The sequence below is a fragment of the Cervus canadensis genome, chromosome 29 (genome assembly GCF_019320065.1).
Source record: "Cervus canadensis isolate Bull #8, Minnesota chromosome 29, ASM1932006v1, whole genome shotgun sequence".
NCBI lineage: Eukaryota > Metazoa > Chordata > Mammalia > Artiodactyla > Cervidae > Cervus > Cervus canadensis.
In genome coordinates this window covers 399,852-413,586 of record NC_057414.1, presented here as the reverse complement: position 1 = coordinate 413,586, position 13,735 = coordinate 399,852, and the positions used below count along the sequence as shown (strand labels likewise).

At 42.0% G+C, this 13,735-nt stretch overlaps 1 protein-coding gene across 2 annotated transcripts in view; it reads right to left on the bottom strand.

Moving 5' to 3' along the window:
* The window catches only part of NOX4 (NADPH oxidase 4), a 173,937-nt gene extending 169,153 nt beyond the window's left edge, over positions 1-4,784 (bottom strand). Inside the window, exons 1-2 of one of the 2 annotated variants that reach the window (XM_043452306.1) lie at positions 4,649-4,784; positions 3,835-3,930 (exon numbers count right to left, since the gene is read on the bottom strand). In XM_043452306.1, the coding sequence (XP_043308241.1) occupies positions 3,835-3,930; positions 4,649-4,705 (153 nt within the window). In that variant the 5' untranslated portion in view covers positions 4,706-4,784. Of the gene's footprint in view, positions 1-3,834; positions 3,931-4,648 lie in introns of those variants that run through there. The other variant, XM_043452307.1, reaches the window with a different exon arrangement.
* Between the last annotated feature and the right edge of the window lie 8,951 nt (positions 4,785-13,735).

Here is a 13,735-nt window from a genome sequence, read left to right as displayed (position 1 = left end):
AATCTTACTAATTTAAATGGAAAAAACTGATATTTACCTATGTCAGTGGAAAATTTTTATATCTGGAACAACTTGGATATCTTACAGATGAAAGAGTGAATCCACTTTTTCATCTGTAAAAATTTTATGAAACTTAAAGACAGACCAAGTAATTTTAATGAAAATTCAGTGGCTGAGTTGTGATGTACATAAGTGGAAAATATACACTATATTTCAAAGAATAGGCAAAAATAATGTCAAATATCTCATTAATAATCTGTAAAAGTACTGACCACATGTTGAATGCTTCAATCTATTACAATACCTTGGATATATTATTTTAAATAAAATATACTAAAGTTAATGCCACTGGCTTCTTACGCTTTTGAAGTACTACTGGGAAATTTTAAGTTATATATGAGTCACATTATATATTTTAAGTTATATATAATTTTAAGTTATATATTTGTCAGGCACAGCACTGATAAAGAGCAATACTAACCAGTGACATGACTGAGATGGGCCAGTGAAGTGGTTTAGAAAATCTGTGCAGTATGGAAAAAAAAAGCAAAAGGCCAGACAGCACTGCATTTAAATCCTAACTTTGACACTGACCATCCAAACGGATTTGAGCAGCCATTCATTCAGATTCCTCAGCCTATACTTCCCCAGGTGCAAAGGGGAAGGATAGTTTCCTAGTTAAACACAATATTTGTAAAGTGACTAGTATACCATCAGTTTAAATAAACAGTCAAATAAATTGTTTTTCAATAGAAAGCAGAGATTTTTAGACTACTGCGAAGAATTTACTGCTTCTCAATGTCTAAGTCCTCCTGCAAATGAGCTATATCCTGTGGACACTTTCTTCCTGTAATATTACTCCAACTTGATTATTACCTTACATTTTACAGATGAATAATGACAACCTTAGACTAAATGCTATTATCAAAATGTTCAACAAATGGAAGCTTTGTTTCCATAGTGTTTTAAAGTGGTAGCAATCAAGTTCATTTCCAGAAATACCATCATGATTTTTATGAACTTAAAATTTACCTAAAAGAGACTTATCAGAATACCTATGTCCATTTCAGGATTTCTATCATGGTGGGACCATCTCCTTGTGAATGTTTGGTAGGCTCTAAGAAAAATTGCTCTAAGGCATAAAGTTCATACTATATAGTTATTAAATATGTAAAATGTGGGAGCCTACAATATTTATTTTAAAAATTAATTATATCTCATTGTTCTGCTGTATTTCTTTAAATACAAAAAAATGCTTGCAAATTCTTTTACTACGAAACAGTACCACAATCATCAAAAGATTAGGAAGGATAAGGCTAAGACAAATAAAATTAAATACTCCATTAAGCAAATAGTCAAATTATAGATAGAATTCCTTTTTCACTAAAATGACAGATATCTATTCCAAATAGTGTAGATAAACTTATGACTAAAAAATTCATTTTTCACTAAAATGACAGATATCTATTCCAAATGGTGTAGATAAACTGATGACTAAAAAATTCATATAAGTGATTAATGAAAAGACATGTTAAAGTCATCTTTCTTCTTCAGTCATGATGTCAAGAAGAAAAGCTGTCCTCTTCCACCGTGACTCTTCATAAAATATGGACTCCTAACTACAAGGTTAATGCTCGACTAACTATGATGATTCTTATGTTTCTATGAAAACTAATTTACAATGACCCTGCTTTTCTTCAATCTGCCTCTTGCACATTTTACTCACAGTCTTCCATTTAGTCCTTTTATTATTTTTTTGTCTTCATTCATCTGATCAATATTTATTGATCCCCTGCTTAATGCCAGGCCTATATTCTGTGGGCCTCACCACTGAACCTCACCTGCCTATCATCTTATTCAAACAAAACCACTAAAGTGGGATGATGTAGAGAGAGGTGAAACATATAATTTAATTAGTTGGGTTGTACATGTTTGTGTGTATGTATTCTTCATATTTGACTTGCCACCAAAATATATTTGAAGTTGTTACACAGCATCCAAACTAATAAAAAATTAACTTGTTGTTTTCCAACATAATTATTTTTTAAGTAAATTATAATTTTAGTTTATAATATGTGATAAAGCTGAAATTCCAAGTTCAATTATGTCTTTCCAAGTTGTCTAGTCTTAGATTTTATATTATTACATCTATGTCCTGATCAAAATTCACCATTTTCCAAGGCAAAATTTGTCATCGTAACTCTCAAGAGTTTTCTCCAAGTTGTTCATCAAGTAATATAATGAATAGGTCAGATCTATGTTGCACTGGAAAACCTCCTGTTTGCTAATTTACACCCAATGGGGATTTCTAGGAAACAAAGTAACATGATAGACCACTAAACTTTCATGCATTTCTTAGAGAAAAAAAATTTTAACTTGCTTATTGAATTACAAGTATTTATTTGCTGGAGCTTCCATTAGATTGTAAGCAACTTGAAGACAGAGGGGAGAAATTACTCTTTATATGCCCATTTGAAAAGTAAAGGTTTCATGACAGTTTTCTGTATGGCTGAATGGAGGGTTGGTAGGATGAAAGAAAGAAATGTTCAGATTTAGGAATTTAATCTTTGCAACTATTTTTATCAATCCATTTAAAATACAGATGTTACGTGATGTAGGCTCCTCAAATCGTACCAAATGTACCACTCTGGTGGGTAATGTTGATCATGGGAGAGACTACACATGTGTGAGGATAGGAGAACAAACAGGAAATCTGTGCCTTCCCCTCAATTTTACTGTGAACTCTAAATAGCTCTAAAAAAATTCTTTTAAAAAGTTATTAAACTTTAAAAATACCAACTATGTGAACAACAGATAATGAAAACAGTGCTTTACTCTATAAAATAAAATATAAATGAATTAGTTCAGCCTCAATTTATCACAATCTTAATATGTGCCAAGCACTACTATAAAAGCTGAGGTTTAAAGAGAAATATGATTTTAACTATAAAAACAGGAAATTGAAGACTGGTTCCACTGAATTCATCTGAACTAATCGTAATTGTAAACATTCATTAAACCATGAAAAAGAAAACGATGCACCTCCTATTCAGAAGGCATTTTCTTCTCCAATGAAAAGGAATGACAAAATCTGCTTTTTCGAATGCCCTAAGATTTTTCAATGTCTTATACTTGTTGTTTGTTTCTTAGAAAAAGCTATCCGCTTATACAAAGTACGATGTGCTCAGTGATACCATTTTTGTTCAGGAGACAAGTAGGAAGGGGAAGGAGAGGAAGAATGAAAGCAGAAACATCATGGAATATAAAAAAAAATATAGATATTGACATATGAGACAAATCAGAGCAAAATTTTGCACAACATCGTTCTCCTATTAGACTAGAACAACGGAACAATAATCAGCCACTAACCTAGGGCAACCATTTGAGAAATGCCCAAGAATGAATAACTGTCTTAGATACATACTGTGTGAGAACTGACAGTAAAAGGAAGCAGTGCAGAAATTCTCTGGATAAGCTGATGGGCAAGCTGAAGACTTGATTAGTCAGAATGAAAAGCCTGTCATCGGTTGGTCCCTTAAGTGAAGGAGACCCTTCAGGGCACTTTGCAGCTGGCAAGAAGTAACAACTTTTCCCAGGTATTACTAGCCTAACAGTTCTCTTTATAAGATTATCTTCGGTTCTTAAAAGAGTCAATCATTGTAACTTCCACGAGTGTAAATGATAAATCATTAAAATTGACCACTTTAGAGACTAACAAACGTTCCTGAATAACCCACCGAATGTTTTTTCAGTAAATAGAAAAACTGCCCAAGTCTTGTAGCATCGTCTGCCCACCTTATAGCCACTCCACCAGGTCACCCAAGGCCCACTTACCCCCAGCATCTGGTGGAGGTAGTGATACTCTGGCCCTTGGTTATACAGCAGAAAGGTTTTCCAGAAAAGCAGGACATTCAGGGAGAGCCAGATAAGCTAAATCATATGGAGAAAGAGAAAAAAGAATTAAAAGTAAGTACTACCCGATGAATGGAAACCTCAAGTACATTCGTCGGACACAATACACAATTGAGGTTCAATGGAACCTCAACTAGTCGTTGCAAAAAGCTTTCTCAATTGACCAGCAAGCTTCAAAGCACTCAGAGAAAAACGTATCTGACCTCACTCAGCCCCTGTACACTTAAGATTAAGTATTTGGGCTACAACAGGTATCCTAAAGATCGCAGATATCCCCTGGAGGACAAAACAGGACTAAATGATGAGTGACATCACCAAGTCCCAAGCATTGTATGCTTAAGTTTCAAAAATATCCACTGAATGAAGAATAGATAATAAAGAGGGCTTTGCTGTATAAAATAAAATCCGACAGAAACAATCTGGGAAAAGAGCAAAGCGGGGGTGGTGGTGAAGAAGTTTAAGAGGTTAAAGAAAAAGCTATGTTCACTAACTGGGATCTCCCTTCCTCCGCATCCACTCTCGCATCAAAGTGTAGGCAAGTTCCCGAGGGCTTGGAGGAAGGGCGGGAGGAGATGGTTATTATGTCCAGGTATTCCCGGCAGAAAGTTTGTGTTAGTTGAGGATGTTTTGCACTAGCGGCAAAACTTCCAGCTTCCCACCCGCGCTCGCTCAGAGAATGAATCAAGATCGCTGCCCCAGAAACAAGACGCCGGGAGACCCTCGCCCGCCATCCTACCAGGCAGAGGTGTTTAACCCCTTCGTTGGCCAGCCAGCTCCTCCAGGACACGGCCATGCCGCCGGCCCGCGCGCCGCGCTCTCACCCCGCCGGCCGACAAGCAGCGGCGACCGCGGGCGCAGCGGCTCCAGCGGTGCGGCCCGCGGGGGGGGGGGGGGGGGGGGGGGGGCCGGGAGGGGACGGAGGGTCAAAGACCGAGTGGGAGCCCGGGGCCGGCGCAGCGCCAGCCCGGGCGGGGTCTGCGCCCGGAGCCGGCTCTTCCGGGCGCCGCAGCCGCGGCCGGCGCGGGGTCTGCGCGGCGCCCCTGGCGGCCGGGACCCTCGCTCCGAGCGCGCGCTCCCCGCCGCGCCCGCCCTTTGTCTGCGGAGAGCCTGTTGTTGTGGCCGCCGCCGCGCGGGATGTCCCGGTCTGGGATCCGGGGGGCGGCCCCGCAGCCTCCAGCGGCTGGCCCCGCTTGGAAAGACTGCAGGATGCGGAGGAGGGTGCTCAGAGTGGGGACCTGCGCCGCCCTCGGACACAGGCACACACACAGACACGCGCGCGCACACATACACCGGCCTGCCCCACTTCAAAAGACACAGCAAGATGTGGAGGACGGTGCTAAGACAGAGCAGGGACCTGCACCGCCCTTGGACTCACGCGCGCGCGCACACACACACACACATACACACAGGCCTGCCCCACTTGGAAAGACACACCAAGATGTGGAGGATGGTGCTCAGAGTGGGGACCTTCACCGCCCCTTGGACACAGAGACACACACACAAAGACACACACACACACACACAACGGCCTGCCCCACTTGGAAAGACACACCAAGATGTGGAGGATGGTGCTCAGAGTGGGGACCTTCACCACCCCTTGGACACAGAGACACACACACAAAGACACACACACACACACACACACACCGGCTGGCCCCACTTGGAAAAACACACCAAGATGTAGAGAATGGTGCTAAGTGGCGACCTTCGCTGTCCCTTGGACACACACACACACACACACACACACCCCTACTCCTTTTGACTGGTTGGACCTTCGCCGCCCCTTGGACTCACACACACACACACACACACACACACACACACACCCCTACTCCTTTTGACTGGTCGGACCTTCGCCGCCCCTTGGACACACACACACACACACACACACACCCCTACTCCTTTTGACTGGTTGGCCCTTCGCCGCCCCTTGGTCACACACACACACAGACACAAACACACCCGTACTTCTTTTGACTGGTCGGACCTTCGCCGCCCCTTGGACTCACACACACACACACACACACACACACACACACACACACCCCTACTCCTTTTCGCCGCCCCTTGGACTCACACACACACACACACACACACACACACACACACCCCTACTCCTTTTGACTGGTTGGACCTTCGCCGCCCCTTGGACTCACACACACACACACACACACACACACCACACCACACCCTTACATGCCTTTTGAAACTGGTTGGGACGCTTCGCCGCCCCTTTGGACTCCACACACACACACCCCACACACACACACACTACACAAACCCCTACTCCTTTTGACTGGTCGGACCTTCGCCGCCCCCTTTGGACACACACACACACACACACACACACCGTCACCACTAACTCCTTTTGACTGGTTTGGCCCCTTCGCCGCCCGCTTGGTCACACACACACACAGACACAAACACACCCGTATTCTTTTGACTGGTCGGACCTTCGCCGCCCCTTGGACTCACCACACACATCACACACACACACACACACACACACACCCCTACTCCTTTTCGCCGCCCCTTGGACTCACACACACACACACACACACACACACACACACACCCCTACTCCTTTTCGCCGCCCCTTGGACTCACACACACACACACACACACACACACCCCTACTCCTTTTGACTGCTCGTCCCCCCCACCGCCTCAGAGGTCCCTCTCTAAGGCCGCCGGCGGAAACCCGAGCCGGAAGTAGCCCCCTGTCTGCCGGCGTCCCCGGCCCAGCCCGCCCTCAGCGCCACAGCCCTGACCTCAGCCTCTCTCCTCGCCCTTCCGCCCCCATCCCTAAACACCTACGCAGAGCTTTAGAGGAACTTCTGAGTCAAGAGTCTGGGGAGTTAATGGTTAAAACTGACGGAATTTTCAGGGGCTTTTAGGGAAGCTCCGATTCTCTCTATTCAGTGCGCTTTACTACCTGCTATCAGAGTCTGTTAAGGAATAAGAATCCCGTCAGACTTGTACCAGAGGCCCGGTGAAGGGTAATTAAAGTATGGAATTTTCCCAGGCTACCTATCCTACACTACAGCCTATCAGTATTAGGGAAGAAACAAAAAATCATGCACGTGAAAGAATGTCCGATGAAAGTAAGTGTTGGAGAAAGGTCTATTATATCAGGAACTTTCTCACCTCTAGCCACTAGTGGCAGAAAAAGTAAACCACTAGCAGCCTAATCTCATGGCCCTCAAGCTATCTTTCTCTCTTTTTTTTTTTTTTTTAAAGCGAAATACATTTTACAAACATGCAATAATATATAATTGAAACTAAATATTCCACAAAAATCATAATTTCTTTACCTCATGGAATGTACTTATCTCAATTAATTTTGTGAACTGATTAATGACTGTAATCCTCAGTTCAAAAAACAAATCTGTATCAAATCCCAGTTATAATTCACAAAGTGCTCTAATAGTCTTGTCATCTCTTTTAACATATAACTTTACTGTTTTATGCATGATCTAATCCTGAAAACTGCCTCAAATCTTTTTGGAGCTAGGGAGCACATTATTTATAAATAACAGCCAGTTTTTATCAACCATGTGATACCTGAAGGACCAGAAGATGAGGGCAGGGAAAACCCAAGGAGCGTCACCACTGGAGGCAGGTTGAATTCTGAGACACATCAGTATTCCTCAAATTTCACCCTTAAGAAGCCATCTTCCAGCCTCAATTTCAACAGATGGGAGGTGAGGAGATTCTGGCAAAATGAGCTGGTTCTTGTCATGAGTTGAGAGGAGTGAAGCAATTGAAGAACAATAGAATAAAAGACAATTTTTATAAAAGTTTAACTACTTCCAGAACAAAATAAATGACAAAAATAATGAAGCCAGCTCTCTCTATGTACTTACTGTGTCAGCCACTGTCCTGGGTACTTCATGTACAAAATCTCACTTCATTCTCGGAGCTCTCCATGTGGACATGAGCCGCCTCACTTCTGAGCTGAGGAAACTGAAGCAGAGACATTACTTCGCCAACAAAGGTCCATCTAGTCAAGGCTGTGGTTTTTCCAGTGGTCCTGTATGGATGTGAGAGTTGGACTATAAAGAAAGCTGAGTGCTGAAGAATTGATGCCTTTGAACTGTGGTGTTGGAGAAGACTCTTGAGAGTCCCTTGGACTGCAAGGAGATCCAGCCAGTCCATCCCAAAAGAGGTCAGTCCTGAGTGTTCATTGGAAGGACTGATGTTGAAGCTGGAACTCCAATAGTTTGGCCACCTCATGCGAAGAGTGGACTCATTGGAAAAGACCCTGATGCTGGGAGGGATTGGGGGCAGGAGGAGAAGGGGACAACAGAGGATGAGATGGCTGGATGGCATCACCGACTCGATGGACATGAGTTTGAGTAAACTCCGGGAGTTGGTGATGGACAGGGAGGCCTGGTGTGCTGTGTTTCATGGGGTCACAAAGAGTTGGACACGACTGAGCGACTGAACTGAACTGAACTGAAGCTAAAATAGATTAAGAAATTTGCCTGAGGGAGAGGGGTAAATGAGCAGAATTGGTTAAAAGATACAAACTTCCAGTTATAAGTTATAAGATGGATAGTTTTTTGAGATATAATATGCAGCCATGGTGATGGTAATTAACCACACTTTGTTACATACTTGAAAATTGCTTAGAGAATAGATCTTGAATGTTTTCTTAATACACACCAAAAAGGTAGTTATGTGAGATGCTGGAGGTGTTAAGAAGGCTTGGATGATAGTCATTTCCCTATATATAAGTGGGTCAAATCAACCTGATGTATGCTTTAAACATAGACAATGTTACATGTCAATTATATCTCAACAAAGCATTATGTTAACTGGAAGAGTAAGAACCTCACAATAAAGATGAAAAAGAGAGAGAGAGAGAGAGAAGAGAAACCTATATGAAATGAAAAAAACAGGGTTTTACTTACAGTTCCAAAAAGCCCATAATCAGATACTTTTGTGAAACTCTTTTGTACCATGATAGAATGCTCTACAAGCATTGATTATTATATTTATCACTATTATTTTATAGGAACTCTGTAAAAGGGGATTAGGTCCTAACTGCTTCTGTTGCCTTACAAGGAAATGACACTGCAAGCTATCTCCAAGGAACAGAGCTAGAGCTATGTACAAGAAGGTACTCTCATGAATGAGGTTCTTTTCAATATAATTTTCTCTAGGCCATATTGTTTAGTGCAAATAGATTGTCTTTCCCAGGGTAAGGAAGACTGTCCTTGAAAATAATGAAGAGAGAATCCTATAGCTATATCAGTATTCTAAAAATCATAATTTGAAAAAATCACACTTTTACCTGGAAAAAAACTTTACAGGAAAAAATATCAAATGACAAATACCTTTGCTCTTGGCTGAAATAATAGTAAAATAGTAGTGATCATCCTACACTGATTATAAATTCTATTTGTCAGTTAGAGATGTTCTTGATCTATTATTTATTACTTAAATACAGAAGCTTTCTTTTTTGGTAGACAGCATCCCTCAAAATATGAAATCCACTGAAAAAAACTGATAAAAGTTTTCCCTTTCGGTCTGCTTTACCAGTTAGCTCCCTTATGTGTCGGCTCAAAGGCATACCTTTGCCGTGAAGCTTTCCCTGGCCCACCCTGCCTCTGTGTTCACACAGATGCATCCTGTAGTCTATGCATTCTTCAGTGTGTTTATAATACTCCAGACATGTGATCATTAGTCCATTTTCCACATATTATTTTAGTTGTGTGTGTGTGTGTGTGTGTGTGTGTGTGTGTGTGTTTGTCTCTATTTCCCTTCATCAACTGACCTCTTTAAGGGCAGAGATCTTGTTTATTTCAGGACTTTGGACAAAGACTGTCATATAGCCAGAACTTCAGAATGCTTGATAAATGAATAGCATTAATAGTTAAGCATATTATCCTTATTTTTGTGGCTCCCTCAAACCAGTTTCTCAAGTGTAACTTTCCAGTAATGAAAGAAAATTTTCTGCTTATGTGCTCAGTCATTCAGTCATGTTTGACTCTTTGCAACCTCATGGACATTAGCCCAACAGACTCCTGTGTCCATGGAATTTTTCAGGCAAGAGTACTGGAGCAGGTTGTCATATCCTCTCCCAAGGGGCCTTCCCGACACAGGGATAGAACCTGCGTCTCCTATGTTTCCTGTATTAGCAGGTAGATTCTTTACCGCTGTGCCACCTGGGAAGCCCCCATACCAATATTTGATCTTAGCCCAAAGGCCATTTCTGATTAGCTTGATAATTATCATCAGAAAATAACTAGTGGGGAAAGGACTCTTCCTATGGGTGTCACCTATACCACAATCATAGGATATGCGATTGGGACCAGTGGGCACCTATCTTAGCTTCCTGGGGTTGTGGTAACAAACTGTCACAAATTCAGTGGATCTGGACAATAGAAATTTATTCTCTCACAGTTCTGGAGGTCAGAAGTGTGCAGTCAGAGGATTGGGTGAAAATCAAGGTGTCGACAGGGCCACAGTCCCTTCAGAGAGTCTTGGGGAGAATCTGCTCCTTGCCCCTACCTGATTCTGCTGGAGTATCTTTTTTTTTTTTTTTTTTAATTAGTTGCAGGCTAATTACTTTACAATACTGTAGTGGTTTTTGCCATACATTGACATGAATCAGCCATGGATTTACATGTGTTCCCCATCCCAACCCCCCCTCCCTCCTCCCTCCCCATCCCATCCCTCTGGGTCTTCCCAGTGCACCAGCCCTGAGCACTTGTCTCATGCATCCAACCTGGGTTGCTGATCTGTTTCACCCTTAATAGTATACTTGTTTCTATGCGTATCTTGATTTAGGGCCGCATCACTTCACTCTGCCTCAATGATCACACAGCTTCTCCTCTTCCAGTGTGTATATGTCATTGTTAGGGGAACCACTGACCAGAACAGCCCACCCTGGCCAGACAAGATGATAGTTACTTGCATGAATTATATTGCAACAGGAGGTCCCAGTAAAGAATGCAGAACTAACAAGCTACCACCAACCAGAAGAATTCAGGAAAGGTCAAAGGGGAGAGGAGGGATTGACATTTGCCAATCCAAATGTCCTACCAACTTCCCAGAATCCTTCTTGCTGGAATCCATCTTCACTAAGCAATGCATACAACACAAGGAAGGACCCTGAGTCACAGTGATTGCCCAGAGACAACCCAGAAACTAATCCCATTACCATAAAACCTGAGACTGTGATCAGTGTGGCAGACAGTCCTCCTGGGTTCCCTTACCCCGCTTCTCTCTGCCCCAGCACCCTTCACAGTAAAGTCTCTTACATTGTCAGCACGTGTGTCTCCTCGGACAATTCATTCTCATGTATTAGATAAGACTCTTGGGCCCTGGAAGAGGTCCACATCCTACAACAAAATCACCCCCTGCCTCTCTCTTATAAAGACTCTTTCGATTGTATTTAGGGCCCCTAGATAATTCTGATTTTTCCAGTAGTCGTGTGTGGATGTGAGAGTTGGAACATAAAGAAAACTGAGCACTGAAGAATTGATGCTTTTGTGTTATGGTGTTGGAGAAGACTCTTGAGAGTCCCGTGGATAGCAAGGAGATCAAACCAGTCCATCTTAAAAGAAATCAACTCTGAATATTTATTGGAAGGACTGATGCTGAAGAAGCTGAAACTCCAATACTTTGGTCACCTCATGCGAAGAGGAAAAGACCCTGATGCTGGGAAAGATTGAAGGTGGGAGGAGAAGAGGACGACAGAGAATGAGATGGTTGAATGGCATCACCGACTCGATGGATGTGAGTTTAATCAAGCTCTGGGAGTTGGTGATGGACAGGGAGGCCTGGCATGCTGCAGTCCATAGGGTTGCAAAGAGTCAGACATGACTGAGTGACTGAACTGAACTGAGATAATTCAAGATAATCTCCCCACTTCAAGATCGTTAATTATATCTGCAAAACCCTCTTTGTCTTATATAAGAAATAGTATTTACAGGATCCTGGGATTAGGATGTGATATATCTGGGTGGTCACTATTCGGCCTACTCTAGCCCTAAAGTAACTTGCGTGCATGTGCTACATCACTTCTGTGGTGTCCAGCTCTTTGTAACTCTATGGCCTAGCCCACAAGGACTGTAGCCAGCCAGGCTTCTCTGTCTGTGTGATTCCCCAGGCAAGAAGACTGGAGTGGGTTGCCATGCCCTCCTTCAGGGGATCTTCCAAACCCAGGGATTGAACCTATGTCTCTTACCTCTCCTGCATTGGCAAGTGAGTTCTTTACCACTAGCGCCACCTGGGAAGCCCCTAAAGTAGCTTAATTGATGCTAATTTTCTTTCCCTGGTTAGATATGCCAGTCTGAGAGAAGGAATTTTGAGGAAATTCACATTAAGATATAAAAGTTGGAACTTTTACTTAACTTTTCTGTCAAGAAGTCAAAAATTATAGACGAGGAATCATGCCAGACAGAACTCAATAAACTTTCTTAACCTTTATGAGTTGACTGAATTTACTGTTTTGGGTATCCCTGTCTGATTTATGAGGAGTCATGAGTATTAAACTCAAAAATGGAAAAGAGCCTGTGTATTTTTCTTACAAATAGAAAAGAAGAAGGTAGGAAAACTCTATCCCACCAGGCAGTGTAACTGGTAAAGTGGGCAGAAGAATCCTAGAAGTGTGAATAACTGCCAGCCAAGTTAAAGAGAAAAGGCAGCTACAGCTTGTCCCTGGGACCCTTGTCAAGGAAGAAGGGTCCCTCAGGGAACAAGCAAGAAATGGTCCAAAGGCTTAATATTAGCAAATCTGGCGACAAGTTCCAGACAGTGACTCATTGTCATTTTTACACAAAAACAAGTGTAGACCATCTTCTGATTCAGGCCTTTAGGAATGTCTACTGTGTACTCACACCACTGGGTCAATTCCCTGAGAAACAACTGAAGAAGCTGGAGAGCCTCTTACACCCTCAAGGGTAAGATACAGTTTTGGAAAGTAAAACTTGCTAATGTGAAAGCAATTTAAGAATGCCAGACTGAAGAGGCTCAGTAAAAGTTTGTTGAATAAAAATGAATAATAATAAACTCTTATTCAGAACTGCTCTACATAGAATACTTCCCCAAACTTCTGAATGTCATAGATGAACAAAATCTCAAAAAGCAAAAATAAATGGAAATCAACACAGATTAAACAAATTTTTACTGCAAAGACAATTTTTAAAATGAAAAACAAATAAATAAAAGTACCATTTCCATGCTTATTAAAGAAAATTTGTTTTTTTTGAAAATTTATTTTTAACACAAAAATAACTGTAAGAAATACTGATTGCCTCTAACTTCTATAGAAACTCATTACATTTCTTCTGCCCCCCCCAGTTATTTTTTATTTCATCTTCAAATCTCTTCTGTAAGATGCGTAGGCCCTTTCTTAACTTCATCCTAATTTTATACATAAGGGAATTGAATCACAGGGGCAGTAACAAGGTCACTGAGGCATTTCCTTCCTCTACACCCTTTAGTCATTGCTGAATTAGAATTTCCATGTGTTCTGAGCCGTAAAACTTTTGACCCCCAAATGGAGCCATGGTTGGCATGACTCTCTCCAACAATCTGAGGTCTGTAGGAAATTACTAGTGTGCTAAGACAGTACACGTTCTCAAAAGACTGTCTTGTCTATTAGTTATCATTAATTGTCTTTTTATCATGTGGCATTTGCTGAATGCAGCCATTAACGAAATAATTCCTGGATGTGTGTGTGCTATTTTATTGTTCTTTAAGTTTTAAATAGAAGTGTCCCAGGAGCCCCCCACCCCCCAAAAATGATCTTAGCACCTGCTTCCATGTTTCTGATTGCATTCTCAAACATCTTTGCAATGTTGAGGAA